General features: G+C 38.3%; 1 protein-coding gene across 6 annotated transcripts in view; it reads left to right on the top strand.

The window, feature by feature from the left end:
* Ubr1 (Ubr1 ubiquitin ligase) overlaps positions 1-23,070 on the top strand; it is a 288,431-nt gene that overhangs the window by 168,313 nt on the left and 97,048 nt on the right. For 5 of the 6 annotated variants that reach the window (XM_070083319.1, XM_070083320.1, XM_070083322.1 and 2 more), the window contains exons 23-24: positions 12,222-12,527; positions 19,335-19,559. In XM_070083319.1, coding sequence (XP_069939420.1) covers positions 12,222-12,527; positions 19,335-19,559 — 531 coding nt within the window. The remainder of the gene's footprint in view (positions 1-12,221; positions 12,528-19,334; positions 19,560-23,070) is intronic. The other variant, XM_070083324.1, reaches the window with a different exon arrangement.

Here is a 23,070-nt window from a genome sequence, read left to right as displayed (position 1 = left end):
GTGATGTAGTGCTTCCAGCAGTCCCAAGCCTCTCGCCATTCTTGCTAAGCTTCAGGAACTCCTCTTCATTAGACACTAGTTTTTCTTAACCAAATTAACATTTTCCAAAATTATTGTAGCTTTTTTTTTTTTTTTTAATACCCTTCAGAGGCCAAGGCAGACCAAAATGCGAATTTGAAAGTGATTTCGTATGAGGGGATAGAGCCGCTCGATGTAAGGTCAGTGAGGCCATATAAATGGAGTTGTAAAAGTTACGTGTCGAGCAATTACAGATATGCGAAGTCCGAGTAAACTCGGACCTGCCCGTTAAGGGTATAACAATTTAAAATGTTGCAAGGTTGCAATTGATAAAAAAAAAAAACTATTTTTTAAATTTATTATACAAGTAGACAATACAAAAAAACATAAATGGAACTTGTTTCTGAGCATTTTGTAAGCATTAAAAAAAATAGAAATAGGAACTACTTATCAATAATGACACATTGCAATGGGATACAACTTACAAATGAAATATTCCTGAGAAAGAACAATCATCACTAATTTCTGCAATGAAACTATGAAACAATTTCTATCCTTCTTGATGCATAGATTTACTTTGCATGTGGCACAGGAAAATGAGGATGTGACATGATTATTCTTTTTGCTGCAATACTTGCATGTAAGCAGCTTACCTAGCACTGGCCAGTGACCTAGCTGTTTATCCAACCTCACACTGTCATCTGGCCTTTCTGCACGTTGGAACCGAAATCCAGATGGGAATTCCACGTTTGACAATTCATCACTACTGTCAACCAAAGAAGTACTGGGTGAACCTCTTGGAGTTAGTCTCATGCTGGTGCGGTTGCACTTTTGTCCTTTGGATCTTGCAGTGACAGAGATGTCAAGCCTGAATACCTTCAGTGGCTTGCATTGCATTTTTAGTGACCGACAATCATGACAGTTAAGAAGCCACGCATTCACAACAGCAAGATCCAGAACATAAACAAACAGCCGCATGTACCAACGTTTTGATTTCAGTGGTGTTTTGTAAAGATGCACCAACATGTTACTTTTGGCAATACCTCCCATGTGTGCATTGTAGTTCTTGATGATTCCTGGGCACTCAAAGTGGTCTTTCGTCTTTGATACCTTGTCATATCTTTCAATAAGACTCGGAGGATAAACTCCCACATCATTTGTCACTAGTCACAACTTTGTTGTCCTTCCATCTTACAAGAAAGATATCATCATTGCTTTTGAACTCAAAAGTGCTCCTGGCCACATTGCTCTTTTCCATTTCTTTGACAGGCATCAGTTGTGGCTTACCACATCTGTTATCAGGTACTGTTCCAGTGTACCTGCAGTTATACTTGTCTCTCAGTACCTTGACCAAAGGTAGACTTGAAAAGAAATTATCAACATAGATTGCTGATGTATTTCTTTTGTCGAGAGATCCTGCAAATACAAGAACAATCTTGGAACTCATTGGGAGTTTACTTTCTTCATTTGGCAGCTTTATGTGATGGTTCTCAAAAGTTTGGTTACCTTGATACATGAGTATATCATGTATGATTCCATCTTCACGTGCACGACAGAAGAGTTTGAAACCCCACTTGTCTGGTTTGTTTTTGATGTATTGCCTTAGGTTTCCAGCTGTTTTACCCTTGAAAGCAACCATAACTTCATCAACAGACTGCTTGGGTATAGCTGGAACTTTCAAGCAAGCTTTAGTTAGTGCATTGTAAAGAGGCCTTATTTTGTGGAATCTGTCATTACCCTTCTTTCATGTGTTATCATTGAAATGAATCGTACGCCTAAGCAACCTAAACCTCTTTGATCCCATGACTTCTGCAACTTGAGGTACCTTACTTGCACTTCCCCAATAGTCCTCAATGGATGGTTGTACAGTGTAACCCATATACAACAGAACACCTATGAACCTAGTAATTTCCTCAGAATCTGTTTGAAAAGTAGTATGTTTTTTGCCGGGCATACAGATTAGTTTGAAATGTAATGTTGTCTATCATGTCTTGAGAAAAAAGTCTGTAAAATAATCATATGCAGACCTAATTTCAATAGGCTTTATATGTTCATATGCAGGCAAAGGGTCAGTCTGTATGTCATCATTCTTCCATTGGGTGTGTTTGAGAAGCAAGATCATCTTGAAGCTCTTCTTCATCAGGGTACTCCTCCACCGAAATACGTTTCTTCTTGTTCAATTTCTGCTTTTTGGCTGGTGGCCCAGCTTCCTCCTCCTCATCTGTTGACACCTCTGCATTTGGTGACAAGTATTCATCATCAATGTCCACCAATTCCAGGTCACCTGGCTCTTGATCTGAATCACTTTCATCCCAAACACAGACAAATTTCGACTTACCCTTGGGGGACTCGCCATAGAACAATTTCTGATTGATCTGGAAGGACAATAAAAATGTTCTGTACACACCCAGACCACTACTGAATTCGTACATACACTACCAAATTTTATGGAAATATTTATATACTGAAACTTGAAAATAGCTATCTCCTAAACGGGCAGGTCCGAGTGTACTCGGACCTCTTTTGTTGCACTTTTTTCATTTGCATGGTGCACTCTTATTATGTTTCACAACATCTTTATATATATATCAAAATATAGATAAACTATTCATTTACACATTAGACACACAAATCAGCACTTACTGACATTGTAGAGGGTGAAATGCAAGAATACGTGGAGCACTCGCTGAAAAAAAAGAGTCTGGGCGACTCCAAGCTAGAAGTGTTTACATTTTGCTCTCTCGACCAATGGGAAGCAAGGAGACGCCATCGCCACTTAGCTGGAGCGACTCAGGGAAGGCTTGTGATTGGTCAGAAATAGAATGAGAACCCAAATGTGCAGGGGGAGTAGGAGGACATGCCCAAAAACCACACATTCAGGTCCGAGTACACTCGGACCTGCCCGGTGAAGGGATTTATTAACCCTTTACCGTCTCCCACCGAGGCAGGGTGACCCAAAAAGAAAGAAAATCCCCAAAAAGAAAGAAAATCCCCAAAAAGAAAATACTTTCATCATTCAACACTTCCACCTCGCTCACACATAATCACTGGTTTTGCAGAGGTGAGCAGAATACAACAGTTTAGAAGTATATACGTATAAAAATACACAATATATCCCTCCAAACTGCCAATATCCCAAACCCCTCCTTTAGAGTGCAGGCATTGTACTCCCATTTCCAGGACTCAAGTCCGGTTATATAAAATAACCGGTTTCCCTGAATTCCTTCACTAAATATTACCCTGCTCACACTCCAACAGCTCGTCAGGTCTCAAATACCACTTGTCTCCATTCACTCCTATCTAACATGCTCACGCATGCTTGCTAGAAGTCCAAACCCCTCACCCACAATACCTCCTTTACCCCCTCCCTCCAACCCTTTCGAAGACTACCCCTACCCTGCCTTCCTTCCCCTACAGATTTATATGCTCTCCATGTCATTCTACTTTGATCCATTCTCTGTGAACATTAAAATGGTATAAAATACCGACAGGTTGTTAGGTAAGACACACATGCAACAGTTCGGTATCTTTATTTCGAAACGTTTCGCCCACACAGTAGGCTTCTTCAGTCGAGTACAGAAAAGTTGATAGAAGCAGAAGATACTTGAAGACGATGTAATCAGTCCATCACCCTTGAAGTTTTGAGGTGGTCAGTCCCTCAGTCTGGAGAAGAGTATTGTTCCATATTCTGAAACAATATGGAGTGGTCTACATCTCACCTCCTGGCGGTATATAGGCTCCATCCTGTCACTTCAACTGCATATTGTTTCAGACTATGGAACAATACTCTTCTCCAGACTGAGGGACTGATCACCTCAAAACTTCAAGGGTGATGGACTGATTACGTCTTCAAGTATCTTCTGCTTCTATCAACTTTTCTGTACTCGACTGAAGAAGCCTACTGTGTGGGCGAAACGTTTCGAAATAAAGATACCTAACTGTTGCATATGTGTCTTACCTAACATCCATTCTCTGTAAATGACCAAACCACCTCAACAAGCCCTCTTCAGCCCTCTGACTAATACTTTTATTAACTCCTCACCTTCTCCTAATTTCCACACTCTGAATTTTCTGCATAATATTTACACCACACATTGCCCTTAGACAGGACATTTCCACTGCCTCCAACTGCCTCCTCACTGCAGCATTTACAACCCAAGCTTCACACCCATAAAAGAGTGTTGGTACTACTATACTTTCGTACATTCCCTTCTTTGCCTCCTTAGATAATGTTTTTCTCTCCACATATACCTCAGCACACAACTCGCCTTTTTTCCTTCATCAATTCTATGATTAACCTCATCCTTCATAAATCCATCCACTGACACGTCAACTCCCAAATACCTGAAAACATTCACTACTTCCATACTCCTCCTCCCCAATTTGATATCCAATTTTTCTTTATCTAAATCATTTGATACCCTCATCACCTAACTCTTTTCTATGTTCACTTTCAACTTTCTACCTTTACACACACTCCCAAATTCGTCCACTAACCTTTGCAATTTTTCTTTAGAATCTCCCATAAGCACAGTATCATCAGCAAAAAGTAACTGTCACTTCCCATTTTGTATTTAATTCCCCATAATTTAATCCCACCCCTCTCTCGAACACTTGTTTTACAACCCTGTCTATAAATATATTAAACAACCATGGTGACATTACACATACCTGTCTAAGACCTACTTTTACTGGGAAGCAGTCTCCCTCTCTTCTACACACTCTAACCTGAACCTCACTATCCTCATAAAAACTCTTTACAGCATTTAGTAACTTAACACCTATTCCATATACTACTTGCAACATCTGCCACATTGCTTAACTATCCACTCTATCATGTGCCTTTTCTAAATCCATAAATGCAATAAAAACTTCCCTACCTTTATCTAAATACTGCTCACATATATGCTTCAATGTAAAGACTTGATCTACACATCCCTACCCACTCTAAAACCTCCAGGCTCATCCGCAATTCTACATTCTGTCTTGTAATTCTTTCAATAATAGCCCTACCGTACACTTTTCCTGGTATACTCAGTAAACTTATTCCTCTATAATTTTTACAATTTCTTTCGTCCTTCTTTCCTTTATATAAAGGGACTATACATGCTCTCTGCCAATCCCTAGGTACCTTCCCCTCTTTCATACATTTATTAAACAAAAATACCAACCACTCCAACACTGTGTCCCCCTGCTTTTAACATTTCTGTCATGATCTCATCAATTCCAGCTGCTTTACCCCCTTTCATTCTACGTAATGCCTCACGCACCTCCCCCACACTCGCATCCTGCTCTTCTTCACTCCTAAAAGATGGTATACCTCCCTGGCCAGTGCATGAAATTGCCACCTCCCTTTCTTCGTCGACATTTAAAAGTTCCTCGAAATATTCTCGCCATCTACCCAAAACCTCCATCTCCCCATCTACTAACTCCCCTACTCTGTTTTTAACTGACAAATCCATTTGTTCCCTAGGCTTTCTTAACTTGTTTAACTCACTCCAAAATTTCTTCTTATTTTCATTAAAATTTCTTGACAGTACCTCTCCCACTCTATCATCCACTCTCCTTTTGCACTCTCACTACTCTCTTCACCTTATGTAGTTTATGAAGGTTTAATTCCATAACTGGCAATTTTCAAATTGATGCATATACCAGTAACTGCAATTTCCACTAAAAGTCGAATCCTACAGTATACATATGAACAGTATTAGACCTTTACAAGGTAAGTGTCACTGGTATGTAGATGTTACATAGGTCAGTATTGTTGTTACAGAATACGTATAGGTGGTTTTGATATGCAATGGATCACATACAGTGGAACCTCTACTTTCAAGCGCATCCACATGTGAGTTTTTCCAATTACGAGCAGTCGATGGGTCGATTTTTTGTTTCCATATGCGAGCAAAATTTCCATAAGCGAGCAGACCTTGAGGCAGGTTCCTTGACGCTGGTGAGGGGCTCTTGCTCTTGATTTAGGGAATTGTATCTCATTTGTTTGTTGGACTATCTTATTGAAACTTGGGCAATGTATGGTGGAAAGATGTTTCCTAACATACACCAAAAATGAAAGAAATCTAAGCATAAATAATGGAGTTCACGTCTCGGTAATTAGCCACCCCTTAGCAGTATCTTCGTATGGTTTTTATGGTTGTATTCTCATTTTTTGGTCTCATTTGATAGAATGGAAGATATATTACAGAAATAGATATGGTTTTGATTGCTTTCACGACGAAAAGTACCTTGAAATTGAGCTCAACACTGGAGAAATGTTTGATTCTTTTGGCTATGTTCAAGAGAAAACAAATAATTAAGCCGTAGAGTTGATATTAGCGAAATTATTGAAGCACAGAATCCCACTGGAACAGATTAATTGCATTTCAATTAGTTTAAATGAGGAAAGTTGACCCTGCAAACGAGCAAATCCAGTTCCGAGCAAGGTCATTGAACAGATTAACCCTTAAACGGTCCAAACGTATATGTACGTTCACGCGCGTAGCGCCCCAAACGTATATATACGTTTTCTTTGTCATTCATTCAACATTGCCACAATAAGCCTGAGTCACCTAGACATGAGAGAATGGGTGTGTGCACTCACTGTGTTCCATATTAAAATAATTGGGGATGCCTGGGTACCATATGCTCTTTTTTCCTTTTAAAAGAAAAGATTTCTTTTTTCCTCAAAAAATTTGGGGCGCTACGCGAGTGAACGTATATATACGTTTGGACCATTTAAGGGTTAAACTCGCAAGTAGAGGTTCCATTGTGTATTTACCAAGTAGAAATAGTGACTGCAACTAAAACTAATTGTATTTCATGGTTGTATTTTTATTATTAACTCTAGAGCTGACATCTGTTAGTGAAATGTATGGATTATTAATCTTAAATATTAAAGCCATCAAGTTGCCAGTGATAATTTGCAACACTTCAACTAGTGTTATGTTATGTCACAAGGAAGAGGGAGAGTTATATTCAAACATTAGGTTATTGATGAAAACTTTTTATATGCTACTTCCATTTATTCTACTCATTTTTACAGGACACTAAGCAAACTTATGTGCATATTATTTTACGTGTGTAGTGTTGATACTGTGAATAAAAGCTGTATTTTACACTTGAGGGGAGAATTTTATTGTTAATACGATAGATACTGCAGTATGCTGTCAATTTTTTTTATAGGACAGTATATTACCATGAGAAAAATATGCCATTACATCATTATTTTGTAATGCAGTGTGAACACACACAACCTGCACATAGAAGAGAGGAGCTTACGACGATGTTTCGGTCCAACTTGGATCATTTACAAAGTCACACTAATGAAAAGGAGAGCAGGATGGGTATATATAGGCAGGAGGTGGTAGTAGTAGTAGTGGAGGTGGAAGGAAGTAGTAGTGGGGGGGGGGGTAGTAAGAGGAGGAGGGGCCAGTCATCATAAACTCCTCTCTTCTATGTGCGGGTTATTTGTGTATCATTCCAGTCACGGTATTGTGCCTTTTTTGTTATTTATATAATCTGGAATAATTGATTTGGCATGATTGTTTCTTTGAAAAAAATCAGACATGCTTACAACTTTGGCATTTGAAACCATGCTGACATGCTCACAACTTTGGTGGTTGAAACCATGCCAATGTGCACAATTTTTTTTTTTTTTTTTTTTTTTCAACAAGTCGGCCGTCTCCCACCGAGGCAGGGTGACCCAAAAAAAAAAGAAAGAAAATCCCCAAAAAGAAAATACTTTCATCATCATTCAACACTTTCACCACACTCACACATTATCACTGCTTTTGCAGAGGTGCTCAGAATACAACAGTTTAGAAGCATATATGTATAGAGATACACAACATATCCCTCCAAACTGCCAATATCCCAAACCCCTCCTTTAAAGTGCAGGCATTGTACTTCCCATTTCCAGGACTCAAGTCCGACTATATGAAAATAACCGGTTTCCCTGAATCCCTTCACTAAATATTACCCTGCTCACACTCCAACAGATCGTCAGGTCCCAAGTATCATTCGTCTCCATTCACTCCTATCTAACACGCTCACGCACGCTTGCTGGAAGTCCAAGCCCCTCACCCACAAAACCTCCTTTACCCCCTCTTTCCAACCCTTTCGAGGACGACCCCTACCCCTCTTTCCTTCCCCTATAGATTTATATGCTTTCCATGTCATTCTACTTTGATCCATTCTCTCTAAATGACCAAACCACCTCAACAACCCCTCTTCTGCCCTCTGACTAATGCTTTTATTAACTCCACACCTTCTCCTAATTTCCACACTCCGAATTTTCTGCATAATATTTACACCACACATTGCCCTTAGACAGGACATCTCCACTGCCTCCAACCGTCTCCTCGCTGCTGCATTTACCACCCAAGCTTCACATCCATATAAGAGTGTTGGTACTACTATACTTTCATACATTCCCTTCTTTGCCTCCATAGATAACGTTTTTTGACTCCACATATACCTCAACGCACCACTCACCTTTTTTCCCTCATCAATTCTATGATTAACCTCATCCTTCATAAATCCATCCGCCGACACGTCAACTCCCAAGTATCTGAAAACATTCACTTCTTCCATACTCCTCCTCCCCAATTTGATATCCAATTTTTCTTTATCTAAATCATTTGATACCCTCATCACCTTACTCTTTTCTATGTTCACTTTCAACTTTCTACCTTTACACACATTCTCAAACTCATCCACTAACCTTTGTAATTTTTCTTTAGAATCTCCCATAAGCACAGTATCATCAGCAAAAAGTAACTGTGTCAATTCCCATTTTGAATTTGATTCCACACCTTTGGTAATTCATTTGGATTACAGATTTTACTTTGTGGCTATAATTTTTCTAGAGATTTAGCCTCTATTACTCAGCTATGAAGTAAAAATCTCTGTCACAGTATTTTGATAAACAATGCCTTTTTTTTTTTTTCATAATAAGAAATGTATAATAGGCAAGTAGAAGTTTGATATTATTGCTTGCACAGTATTTGTTTTCTATTCTGTGTTGAGACAAAAGGAGCAGGGCAAGAGTTGCAGTTTTGATACAGAATTATTGTTGTGCATTGTACTAATAATAATGAAAAAAAAGTAGCATTTAGTACATATACAAAACCTTAGCTTAGAGGTTTGAATATCATTAACGGTAATACAAAAATAAACAATATGCTAATAAAAATCGTAATAGTAATTGTGTGTGAACATGTTAGAAGTGAGTAGAGGCAAATAGTTTTTGGGATTTGATAAAGCTGTTGGAGTGTGAGCATGGTAACATTTTGTGAAGGAGTTCAGGATAACCGTTTAGCCAACCTCAAGTTCTGGAGGTGGAAAGTACAGTGCCTGCACTCTCATTGAGGGATGGAGATATTTACAGTTTGAAGGGACATATGAACTTTAGCATTGGTGCACCTCTGGCAAGACAGTGATGGAATGAATGATTGTGAAAGATTTTCTTTTTCAGGTCACCCTACCTTGGTGGGAGACAGCCACTGTGTTAAAAAAAAAAATTATGTGATATAATTGACTAATAGGGGGAGGAGTGTCCATTAATGCCAATTATTTGTTAAATCTGAATGATGAGATTGATTTTTCACGATCAAAAACAACAAGACAAATATCAGTTTACATAATGGATTGTAAGAATAATGGACAATTCTTGGCTTGATTAACTTTGTTTCTGAATGTTGTTGACCACAGATTTTGTCCAATAAGTCCAAAATCCACTAAAAAGAGGTTTTACTAATACCTGTATATATTGTATGTTTGGTTATTTTAATTAGTTGGGATGGGAAAGATTGTTGAATGGAAAAAATTGTGCAATTGTGCAAATAGAAACATACAAAATTATACACAAAAAATGCAAAACATCGAATACACACACACACATACCAGATGCAGAAAGACACATTTCTCCATGCTAAGACAGGCAGCCATTTGTTTTATGTAAATAATTGAAAATTGTTGAAATACAGACTAGCATCAGAGAATGCAGGAAATGAGGTGTGCCAACTTTAACCCTTTGATTGTTGCAACCCCAAATCCTGAGGCGTCTCCTGGTGTCGAAATATTTTTGAAAAAAAAAAAATTCTTATGAAATGATAGAGAATCTTTTCCTGATGGTAATGATGCCAAAAGAATGAAATTTGATGGTAAACTTATGGAATTACGCTCTCATGAAGTTAGCGACCTTGGTGATATATACGAATCGGCGATATCGCCCACTTTGAGCCCTATTTTTGGCTAATTCCATTGTTCCAGTCGACCAAACTCATAGCCATTTCTTTAGAACTCCATTTGTTCTATCGATTGAGTACAAGAAACTGCCCATTTACCGGTTTCAGCTACCCAATAACGTGGTCAGAAATTTGCAATTTGGCCAATTTCGCGTAAATTAAAAAATATGCCAATTTCAAAATAGGTCCAGAATGAACAATGCAGGCATTCCTGGCTCTAAAATAACATTTTCTTTGTTCATCAGTCACATCTCCAGGCCCCTCTGATATTACTCTTGCTTTCTATTTTGAATTTTTATTCAAACAAAAAATAAAAGATTTATTGTTATGCAGACTACTGCAATATTGTAGTAATTGTATAAATAATGTCAACCCATTCATGACTGCATATTAGAATGGCTAGTTGGACATTTATTGGACAATGACATCATTTGTTTACTTTTGAACAGTGGCAAAAATCAAACATTTCCCCTACTTTGAGTTCCATTTCAAGGTTCTTTTCCTAGAAAAACCAATCAATATCACCTCTATTGCTATAATACATTTGCCATTCTATCAAATGAGACCAAGAAAACTAGAATAGAACCATAAATACTATATGAAAATACACCCCAAAGTCTGCATTTTAATCCCAAAACATGGTCGGAGTTTTTTTTTTTCTCATTATGCACTGTGTGCTGTAGGATTTTTTTATATGGTGCACACTGACCACACAGACCCATTCTCTCACATGTGGGCCTACCAGCTTTCTCCTGCTCGATTTGAAGCCGCTAGAATTTTTGAGTATATGAACGTCAAACACGGTGGCTCGTAAGATGTATATATACGACCGAAACAGTCAAAGGGTTAATAAGAAGTATTATATAAAGTAGAATTTAACAATTTTAGAAAGAATAGTGGATTGGGTCAGCATGTGAAGCTAGGGTGTTGTTAGGTTGTACTAGACAGAATTAAAAAATAAAATAAAAGGAATGCAGTTAGTAGAAGGATTATTATTAGTATATGACAGTATTTTTATTATTAGACTGCCCTGTATACAGTAAGTGAAGTGGTCAACATATGCAAGTCATTCAATGCAAGAAGTGGTGGTAACTGGATACTGTTCTCCATCCAGTAAGCTCTAGTTGTACTTGCCTAGTTCTCTGTAAGGAAGGACCAGTTTCAAGCTGTGAATCATTTCTTTAGAGTTGGAAACAGAAAAAATAAGGGTGTGCATGATGAGTGTGGAATTTGGTGGTGTGAGAGAGATGCCACTATGGTTGCTTTTGATACATTTGTCAATGGGGCAGCTAGAACAAGTCTGTATTTTTAGATTCACTAGGGTAAACTGGAGCTACCTCCTACATTTATTCTTATGTGACTGACACACATCTAGTTGATTATTAATAGTTGACATCGTTCTTCAGATTCTGCTAATTTTCCATAATTATAATGAACAATATTGGCAATTGTTTAAAAGTTATTGAGGGTTATAAATTTAAAATGCTGAATAGATAAATACTGAAGCTCATATATAATTTTAAATTGTAGATAATTATCAAATGCTGTAATCTGTTTAATTATGATAGTTGAAGTTTTAGAATCTTGCAGGGTTGGACACTCTTGGCCCACATGTTAATCATTGCATTGAAATGTCTACTTTATTTTGGGATTTCAAGAATGAATGTGCATCTAAAAGCTTCTTGTTCTATTTTTTATTGAGTTTTGAGTGCCCAGTTTAAACAAATTTAAGTGTGCACTAATATTAGCATTAACAAATAACCTGCACATCCAAGCAAAACAGGAATGAAAAGGCCTTGAAAACTGTAGCCTGCACACTCATTCATTAGTGTATCAGTAATCTTTATTAATTATGGATCAGCTTTTATTCAAGAGTGTGGAGGAGCCTCAGATTTTATGGTCAAGGGTGGAATGTTCGTTGATTGTATTCTGAGTGTTAATTGTGTTTTGCATGGTGTGCAGACTGTTGTGGTATCTGGAACACGGCCTGATGAGGAAGGTAATCAACATGACGGGCAGATGGAAACGGCTCCACTGCTAGGTGCAGTGCCAACATCTGGTGCAGTGGTTGCCCATGGTACTGTCAGTGTGCCAGCAATAGCCAACCCCATGGGTGCTGGGGGTAGTACCTCCATTTTAGTTGTTGGTGGAGGGGTTTCCGCAAATGTGGGGACAGCCGCATTACTGAGGCAGATACCAGGGGAAGGGGGGCAGAGAGGTAGGCCGCCACGCTGGTCCAAACTGCCACTCTACAAGAGACACAAGAAGGTACTTAATATATTTACCTACATTTATTTCTCACTCAAAAGTAGTGTTAGTCTATGCATGTTGAAATAATAAAAAAACTGTTGTCAAGGGGTTTTGCCAGTTTTTCTTGCTTATGAATGCCTCTAGCAAAATATTTTTCCACAGCTTCCTAGTATATTAAATACTAAAAACATAATTGGTCTGTATTTATGCATTTACTAAAATCATAGCATTTTTTTATTGAATGACGTCAAAAGAACTTTGATTTCAAAATTTAGAAAAATATTAAAGGCATTCTCCTACACCTCACTCTTGCACATTGTTCATTCTCTAATTTATACCTGTATGCATGTGTGTATGTATGTTTGTTTGTGTGTGTGTGTTCTTGTGCATGCATATATATAAAAATAGGTAGTCCTAAGCAAAGTAATTGCAAAAAATTGGGATATACTTTGTACGTGAAAAATATTTTTTAATTAGATAGGCGAGAATTATGATTTCAGATTGCAGAAACTGGAAAACGTATAGTAACTAACATAATTCATATAAATGCTAACTTGAGTGTAGAGGTTAAAAAAAGAAAAGTACTCTAACAGTAGCAAATAACCATGGGTTCCCTGATGACTCTCCTTCGTCCCTTGCCCAGGTACGACAATTAAATATAGATGTTCCAATTTCTAGTGTGAAAATTTGGTTTTGTGTCATAACTAACTACATAACTAAAATTTATTCAAAATAATGGTTACCTATAATTATAAACTTTAACTCCCCCTCCCTCTCCTCGATTGCTAGTGCACTCAGCTCTCACTGAGGTCCATGGTTCAATTCCTGGTTCAGGTGGAAACATTAGGATGTGTTTCCATTTTCACCTCTCGGTAAAATTGGCACCTGGGTGTTAGTCGACTGGTGTAGGTCGCATCCTGGCAACAAACTTGACCAAATTTGCCCGAAATGTTCTGGTGGCCTGGTGGTTAACGCTCTCGCTTCACACGGTGAGGGCCTGGGTTCGATTCCCAGCCAGAGTAGAAACATTGGACGTGTTTCTTTCCACCTGTTGTCTATGTTCCCCATCAGTAAAATGGGTACCTGGGTGTTAGTCGACTGGTGTGGGTCGCATCCTGGGACACTGACCTAAGGAGGCCTGGTCACAGACCGGGCCGCGGGGGCGTTGACCCCCGGAACTCTCTCCAGGTAAACTCCAGGTAATAACAAGGGGCTTTCTGTATAGTAGTATGTCACTGATGTCATCTAGGCCTGTATACATTGTATACTTGTAAAAATAAATTATTATTATTATTATTATTATTATTATTATTATTAAGAATGCAATATTTTTTTAATCCAGTTTGAACATGTTGCTGACTACAGAAATGTTCGTAAATATAAGATGGGGAAAGACCAGACTTCAAAAGTCGCATTTGTGGATGCAAATTAAGGAAAGCAAGGTACGGTTCTCATGGAAGTATAAAGACAAAAATATCTTTAGAAAAAGACCTGAGGAAGATGAGAGTAAGATTTAACCCCTTTGAGGGTCTTTGCTGTAGATCTATGGCTATACGTTGAGGGTCCACACCGTAGCTCTACGCCATGAGCTCAGCTCACTCTGATAAGCTGTGAGTGGTAAATTTGGGCCTAGACATGAGAGAATACATCTATGTGGTATGTGTGCACCACATAAAACGAATCCTACAGCACATAGTGCATAATGAGAGAAAAAAAACTGAGACCGTAATTTTCGATTAAAACAGCGACTTTGCAGTGTTTTTTCATAGTTGTATTTGCGATTTCTTGGTCTCATTTGATAGAATGGAAGATATATTACAGAAATATAGATGATTTTGATTGGTTTTAGTAATGAAAATGGGTTGAAACTGAGCTCAAAGTAGCGGAAATGTTAAATTTTTGCCAGTGTTCAAGAGTAAACAAATGATCCCACACGTCTAATACACGCCAGCTGGTGGTGGGTCTAATATATGTTCACAAATGTGGTGATATTATTTATACAATTATTACAGTATTGCATAACAGTAAATCTTCTATTTTTTGGTTTGAATAAAAATTCATTATGTGAATAAAAAATCAAAATGGAATTCATTTGTAAAGCCTCAAAATGTAACTAATGAACAGAGGAAATGTTAGTTTAGTTCCAGGAATGCCTGCATTGTTTATTCTGGACCCTATTTTGAAATTAGAATATTTTGAACTTTGCATTAAATTGGCCAAATTACCTATTTTGTAGTTGAAACAGTTGAGATGGCAATTTCTTGTGCTCAATCGATAGAATAGAAGTAATACTAGTGAAATAGCTAAGAATTTGGTCGACTGGAGTAATATAATTGGCCTAAAATGGGAGTCAAAGTCAGCAAAATCGCCGATGCATAAATATCGCTGACACATCAAAATTTGCAAGAGCATAATTTTGTCAATTTTCCATCAAATTTCGTACTTTTTGTTTTATTACCTTCAGAAAAAGATTCTCTACCATTTCATAAGAAAAAATGATAAAATTATTTTTTGAAAATTCTTGGACACTGGTGTGCACTTTGAAATTTGGCCTTTGGACCCTGAAAGGGTAAAGTTATCATTCAGTTCGTTAAAAGAGTTAAATGTTTCAGAAACCTTGTTCGTTTTGAAAAGAGCTGAAGTGGAGTCTCAGACTGCTTGATAAATAATGAAACAGAATCAATCCCTCATTTTATATTTTAAATGTTTTGTATACTTTACAGATGTATTTGGGCTAATACAAAAATAATAGTTTTGAAATATTTCTTACAGTATATATTAAAATAATTTCTTAGACATTGTAAGTTAATGCAAATGTTAAAGATCATTTTGAATGACAGTGTTGGAATAAATTACTTAGTCTGTGTGACAGACAGAATTAGAAATGAGTAACATTGGTAAAAAAAAAAAAAATCCTTGAAAGTGAATGAAATTATAATGTGGTATTTAGTAAAGTGCAAATAATGTTGCAGTTTTAAAGATGAAAATCCTGACCCAAAGTGGGAAAAATCACATTTGGTTGTACTGTACATAATCCAGCAGTAAATAATTGGAGCAGAAAGGAATTTGATAAATTTTGGGTTACGTATTATGAATATGGTAATATCAGTTGCAGGTCAAGGCAGGATCAAGATTTTTAATTACAAAGAAATAGACTGGGTGGCTTATGAGTGGAATGAAAATGTCTTTCAGATTTCTTTATTTAATGACCCCTAAAGCATCAAACTTTTTTTTACCTATTTATAATTACTGTATCTTTTTGAATTTGCAGGCAGCGTTCATGAGGCTCTTTGTTCTGTTTCTTAACTTTCAACAGACTTGTGTGAAATAGGCATCAATTTAAATGAATTTCTTGAAACTGAGTTTCATTTAGTGTTTTGCTTGTGAAGGTTCCATGTAATGCAAGTGCTTGCATACTCAAGACTGGGGGGGTGCATATAGGGTAAAGTTTGTTTTAAGCATGTCCAGTTTTCTTACTACCTTTATCTCCGAGCTTAGCCTGGCATTATTCTGTTTGTGCTTCATGGGCCAAGTTTTGGGGTAATTTTATCTGTGATAGTTGATCTGTAGTGTTTTGGTTACTTAAAACTATCCATGGCATTGATGTTAGTCATTTCTACCTAGTTTCCAAATCTTTACCCCACACTGTTGCTTCAATCAGCTAGGATAACAGTTTCCCTGTGTATTGTCACAATTATTCTTCCTTTGTGTCCCATAATTATTCTTCCTTTGTGCCCCATAATTATTCTTCCTTTGTTCCCCATAATTTTGGCTCTGTAATGACTTGAATTTGTTTTCATTTGTTTTTGTAATAATGATAGAGGAAGCAGTTTGTTTCCATGACTCAAAAGATGAGGGCCAAAACTAATCAGTCACCAATATAGGACTTGTGCACAAGTCTTACCTCCACCTATCAGAAAGGTTGCCTTTGCATTCTTTGTCCATTAGATAGCTGAAAGTTTCAGCCGAGTATGTTGAAAGATGTTTTGCACCAGTGAGAGGCAAACATTCGAATCACTAGGGGATTTCTATATAGAGAATCTCCTGGGGCTGCAGGGACCTACCTTTATCAGCCCATGCCTAGTCCTGTTGCCTCTCAGCAGAGAATGATCCTCTGCTGCTGGGTCCATTTGGTGGTGAATACTACATTATATGGATTTGTGTGCTACTACCAGAAATGTAAGACTAGTGATCAAGTTTGCAAGTTGTCTTCTTTAGTATCTCAGATAGCTGCTTCCCCTTTATCCTGCCATTTCCCAAGACCATGACAATCTGTCAGTCCAATTTTTCCTCTTCACATTTACCCAGACAACTTGTGTTGATGAGCTGTGCTTCCATTAACGACTTAATGACCTAACTTCAACTGTGAGACATGAATTAAATTTTTATGCTTGCCAAGTACAGCTGCAGTTGTATGATAAAAAAAAAACTTGCTCTTACACTTTCGTCAGTTAGGCTATGGAATCGTGTAAATTCTGCAGTAAAGTTTGCAATGTGCACATACAGGAGACCTCTTATGTTGATGCTCGATCCTAACTGTGTATAGACAATAACTAGTGCATTCATCAGTGTCAGTTGGCATGCCCAGCTGAAGCTTTTCTCAAGTAGTCTCTCTCAAACAATACTATATGTTGAAGAGATTGTGGTAGATATGAGTTATTTTGAGCTTCAAATTCTGCCCGTCTCCCACATGGAAATATTCATTAGACTTCCCCATGGTTGCTATTGTTATGCAAACACTTAAGCTAAAATTATCTTTATCACTCCCTCCCATTAATGGAACAGTAATTGTGATTAATAATCTGTAATCCATGCCACTATAGTGTTGATATTGCTGGCAATATGGCCACCCAGCTTACTACTCCTAATCAGCCACAAAATGTTTGTGGCTCATAATAACTTTTGTCTTTGCATTCTGCCTAATTGATTCAGTTACACAGGAGCTCTTCCCTCTTATTCCTGTTACTGTCCAGTCTAAATGCAAACCCATGGCACCCTCTGTTATCTCTACCCCAGTACACAGCAATTTCCTGTTTCTTTCTTCAGTCCTTCCTATGTTCCCTTTTTTCCTTGCTCGTCTTTCCCAGAGCTCTTCTGCCTCTTACTATTTTAGTGGAGGAAAGAGTTAGTGCCATAAGTCTTACACAGTGGTGGGTAACTTTCCATTTCCTCCAAATATATTATTTGTTAAAAGCTGGCTAAATTTCGAAAAGGATCTTCCAGCTCATCATCTAATGCTACCATGTCATTAGGTAGATAAGTCACCCAGGAAGTTACTGTTCTGTGATGTTAGTTTGAAATGGAAGCATGTTAAACATTTTGCATTCTGACAGGATTGCAGGTTTTGTCTTGCTCATTAACCTGCAAGATGCTATCTGTCTATGTACTGTATATCTTACATTCAGTATGTACATACTTTTACTGTCATATGTATTTCTTAATAGTTTTTACTCCTGTTACATGGTCTCTCCAATTTAAGATGCCTAGTGTGAAACAAAGTTGCTGGGCAGTTGTACCCAGGACCAACGAGATTTTTTTTTTCAGAATCCTCCTATAACCTAGTCTGCCATTTTCCATCATGCCCCCATTGCAAGTGCAGTCCATATCATTTTAGAGTTAAGTATAATCAGATGGATAAAAATATCTCGTACAGGTCTGCCATCACAAATCCTGCATTGTTAGGACCTGTAGTGTGCCGGATTATTGAGTTTGCTGGATTACAGAGTGGTTAGGTTAGAAAATACACTTAATAAAGTTAACCAACTTGGCTTGCATAAGAAAGTTTATTGAACATCTGCAAAAATCGAGCATTGTCACTACTTTGAGTTCAATTTCAAGGTACTTTTCATCGTGAAACCAATCAAAATCATATCTATTTCTGTAACATCTTCCATTTTATCAAATGAGACCAAAAAAAACGAGAATACAGCCATAAAAACCATATGAAAATATTCTGCTAAGGGGCAGCTAATGGCCGAGAAGTGAACTCCGTTATTTATGGTCCGATTACTTTCATTTTTGGTGTACGTTAAGAAGCATCTTTTCATCATACATTGCTCAAGTTTCAATAAGATAGCCCAACAAACAACTGAGAGAAAAAAATATTTACCAAAAGTCATACATGGCAAGCCCAAGCCAGGTACTGTACTAGAAATAAGTCACTTTATCTGACTCTCTTGGGCTATCCTAGGTTCTCTACACATATGGTGCTGTGTATGATAATCTATGTAGAGAAAATACCTTTTTTGTTTGTTTTATGGTGCATTACGGGTGTATATCACAGCCCTGTGCTATATTCCATTTTCTCTAATATAAGCCCCCAAGTCAAGGATAGGAGAATGGTATTTGTTTACCATATCCTCTTCATAACTCTGTCGAACCGCTCGGTATTATGCCAAATATTATTCATTCTGGAGTGTTTAACTTGTTTTTGTTATTTATATTGTTTATTATGTCATGTTAGATCAATTGTGATAGGTAAATTAACTGTAGTGTTGATATTAGCATAATAATAAAACATATTCCCCTGCATCATGAGACTGAGCTCATGGCAACCGACAGTAGCTTCAAAGCCACCTTATCTTTTATGGACAGTGTACTGTGTAGGTGCTTTACAATAAATGGAGAAAAAGAAATTGGAATGACTTATGCAGCAAGTAGCGCCACCAAACAGTACAAGCAGGTACCGTTTGGTGGCGCTACTGTTTGATGGAACCGGATGTCTGATTGCCAGATTTGTGATGGCGGACCTGTACAGTTAAATGAATACTCTGTGTAGAACTATTTCCTGGCCTGTGTTAACAATGCCTAATATACCTGTGTTAGAGTGGTGATGGCAAGGAGGAGGAGGAAGACAACAGCAGTTGTAGCGAGGGTACCTGGATGCCTCCGTCTCTCCCTACAGTAGCAGTTGAACTAATATCGGTAACCTCTCCTCAATCTGCGGAGGCCTTCAGTGTTCTCTTCAACAATCCTGCAGCTACTACAATTCCTACCTTCGTTAGCCACACTTCAGAAATGATGTCCAACTTTGCTCATGCTGTTTATACGGTAAGTATAAAACTAAAATATTTATGATGTATATATTAATTGACAATGAGAGATAGCTGGCATTGGGAAGAGATGGGATTAAAACAGACATCCTGAAAAGAGTGGTAATACAGTTTTTGAGTGGTTCATGGATATATTTAACATATGCAAGTAACAAAAGAAGGCAACTAAGGATTGGCCAAGAGCATGAGTAGTTCTTTTGTACAAGGGAAAAGACTATGAGAATATAAGAATTGCAGAGGAATAAATTTGTTGAATATCCCTAACATATAGTAAAATTGTAGAAAGATTTGTGATAAAATGACAGTAAGAGTGCAGAGGAATAAACTGCATTTAAGAGAGAAAGGGAATGGGTTGATTGTTTCTATTAAAGCATAAAAGTTCACAATATTTAAATAATGTTAAGCAGTTGCTAACTGCAACAGCCTGGTTGAATAGGCAATCAAGAAAACCTAGGCAAAGGCTGTACTTCAAAGATAGGAAAATCCTCAAAACTGGTCACAGATATGTCATAGATCTATGATAGGATAGACAGGGGAGCACTGTGCTGTTGTTGCAGCTATTTCGAATGAGCAGTAAGTTGTTAAAAGCTGTAAATGTTTTATATGATGAGGTTTAGGTTAGGGTATGAAGGAGAGAAGGGGGATTATTTTCTAGTTAATGTAGGTCTTAGCAGGGATGAAAATGGGAAAGGAAAATGTGGGTACATGTGGTTTGTATCTGGTTCTCATTTAACATTTTTTATTTAGTTTGCTAATGGAGACATTTTCTTAGTTGTCCTTTGTCAAGTTTCTACCAGTATGCTATTATTTTGTTTCCTCTTGTAAAAATCAACATATCTATATTCTATTTTATGTTTGTATGCTGTTGAGAGTGACATCTAACCTGTTGTACCTGCAAAGACAGTGATAGTGTGAACGATAGTGAAAGTGTTTTTGTGTGTGTGTGTGTACTCGCCTAGTTGTGGTTGCAGGGGTCGAGACTCAGCTCCTGGCCTCGCCTCTTCACCGACCGCTACTAGGTCCTCTCTCCCCCTGCTCCATGAGCTTTGTCATATCTCGTCTTAAAACTATGTATAGTTCCTGCCTCCATCCCTTTGACATCCCTTTGACTCAGATGAGTCTTCAGCTTCCAATTGTGACCCCTTGTTTCTGTGTCACATCTCTGCAACATCCTGTCTCTGTCCACCTTGTCTATTCCACGCAGTATTTTGTATGTCGTTATCATGTCTCCCCTGACCCTCCTGCCCTCCAGTGTTGTCAGACCGATTTCCCCTAACCTTTCTTCATAGGACATTCCCCTTAGTTCTGGAACTAGCTTTGTTGCAAACCTTTGCACTTTCTCTAATTTCTTGATGTGTTTGACCAGATGTGGGTTCCAAACTGGTGCTGTGCGTGTATGTGTGCGTGTGTGTGTGCGCGCACGCGCACTTGTGCACGTGTGTCACCCCTGCCTTGGTGGGAGACAGCTAGCGTGTTGAAAAAAAGAAAACATATTAGTGACAGAAGGGGGAAGAGGGGATGAATGTATGAAGGTACATACATGACATTCAGTCATTACTCAGTTTCTCAGATGTGTTCTTAAAACCCATAGAAAATTGATGTATGGAGGGAGAACAGGAGTGTATGGAGTATAGTGGTACCAGGTACGGGCTTTCAGTGTTGCTATGGGGTGGATGCTGCAGGCAGTGGAGTTGTCATGTTTGAGAACAAAGTGTGGTGGGAGTGCAGCATTGTGCAGAAAATTTTGAGCATAGAAATTAAAAAAAATGGTGTGGGGTTACAAAAGAGATAATTCAGGAAGCAGATGGGGGGTGGGGATTTTTTTTTTTTATTATCACACTGGCCGATTCCCACCAAGGCAGGGTGGCCCGAAAAAGAAAAACTTTCACCATCATTCACTCCATCACTGTCTTGCCAGAAGGGTGCTTTACACTACAGTTTTTAAACTGCAACATTAACACCCCTCCTTCAGAGTGCAGGCACTGTACTTCCCATCTCCAGGACTCAAGTCCGGCCTGCCGGTTTCCCTGAATCCCTTCATAAATGTTACTTTGCTCACACTCCAACAGCACGTCAAGTATTAAAAACCCTTCCTCAGCCCTGTGGACAACAGTTTTGGTAATCCCGCACCTCCTCCTAACTTCCAAATTACGAATTCTCTGCATTATATTCACACCACACATTGCCCTCAGACATGACATCTCCACTGCCTCCAGCCTTCTCCTCGCTGCAACATTCATCACCCACGCTTCACACCCATATAAGAGCGTTGGTAAAACTATACTCTCATACATTCCCCTCTTTGCCTCCAAGGACAAAGTTCTTTGTCTCCACAGACTCCTAAGTGCACCACTCACTCTTTTTCCCTCATCAAGTCTATGATTCACCTCATCTTTCATAGACCCATCCGCTGACACGTCCACTCCCAAATATCTGAATACGTTCACCTCCTCCATACTCTCTCCCTCCAATTTGATATTCAATCTTTCATCACCTAATCTTTTTGTTATCCTCATAACCTTACTCTTTCCTGTATTCACCTTTAATTTTCTTCTTTTGCACACCCTACCAAATTCATCCACCAATCTCTGCAACTTCTCTTCAGAATCTCCCAAGAGCACAGTGTCATCAGCAAAGAGCAGCTGTGACAACTCCCACTTTGTGTGTGATTCTTTATCTTTTAACTCCACGCCTCTTGCCAAGACCCTCGCATTTACTTCTCTTACAACCCCATCTATAAATATATTAAACAACCATGGTGACATCACACATCCTTGTCTAAGGCCTACTTTTACTGGGAAAAAATTTCCCTCTTTCCTACATACTCTAACTTGAGCCTCATTATCCTCGTAAAAACTCTTCACTGCTTTCAGTAACCTACCTCCTATACCATACACTTGCAACATCTGCCACATTGCCCCCCTATCCACCCTGTCATACGCCTTTTCCAAATCCATAAATGCCACAAAGACCTCTTTAGCCTTATCTAAATACTGTTCACTTATATGTTTCACTGTAAACACCTGGTCCACACACCCCCTACCTTTCCTAAAGCCTCCTTGTTCATCTGCTATCCTATTCTCCGTCTTACTCTTAATTCTTTCAATTATAACTCTACCATACACTTTACCAGGTATACTCAACAGACTTATCCCCCCATAATTTTTGCACTCTCTTTTATCCCCTTTGCCTTTATACAAAGGAACTATGCATGCTCTCTGCCAATTCCTAGGTACCTTACCCTCTTCCATACATTTATTAAATAATTGCACCAACCACTCCAAAACTATATCCCCACCTGCTTTTAACATTTCTATCTTTATACCATCAATCCCGGCTGCCTTACCCCCTTTCATTTTACCTACTGCCTCACGAACTTCCCCCACACTCACAACTGGCTCTTCCTCACTCCTACAAGATGTTATTCCTCCTTGCCCTATACACGAAATCACAGCTTCCCTATCTTCATCAACATTTAACAATTCCTCAAAATATTCCCTCCATCTTCC

This window comes from Cherax quadricarinatus, chromosome 9 (assembly GCF_038502225.1).
Source record: "Cherax quadricarinatus isolate ZL_2023a chromosome 9, ASM3850222v1, whole genome shotgun sequence".
Lineage (NCBI taxonomy): Eukaryota > Metazoa > Arthropoda > Malacostraca > Decapoda > Parastacidae > Cherax > Cherax quadricarinatus.
Note: the sequence above shows the minus strand (reverse complement) of the source record. Positions and strands in the feature narration are given on the sequence as shown.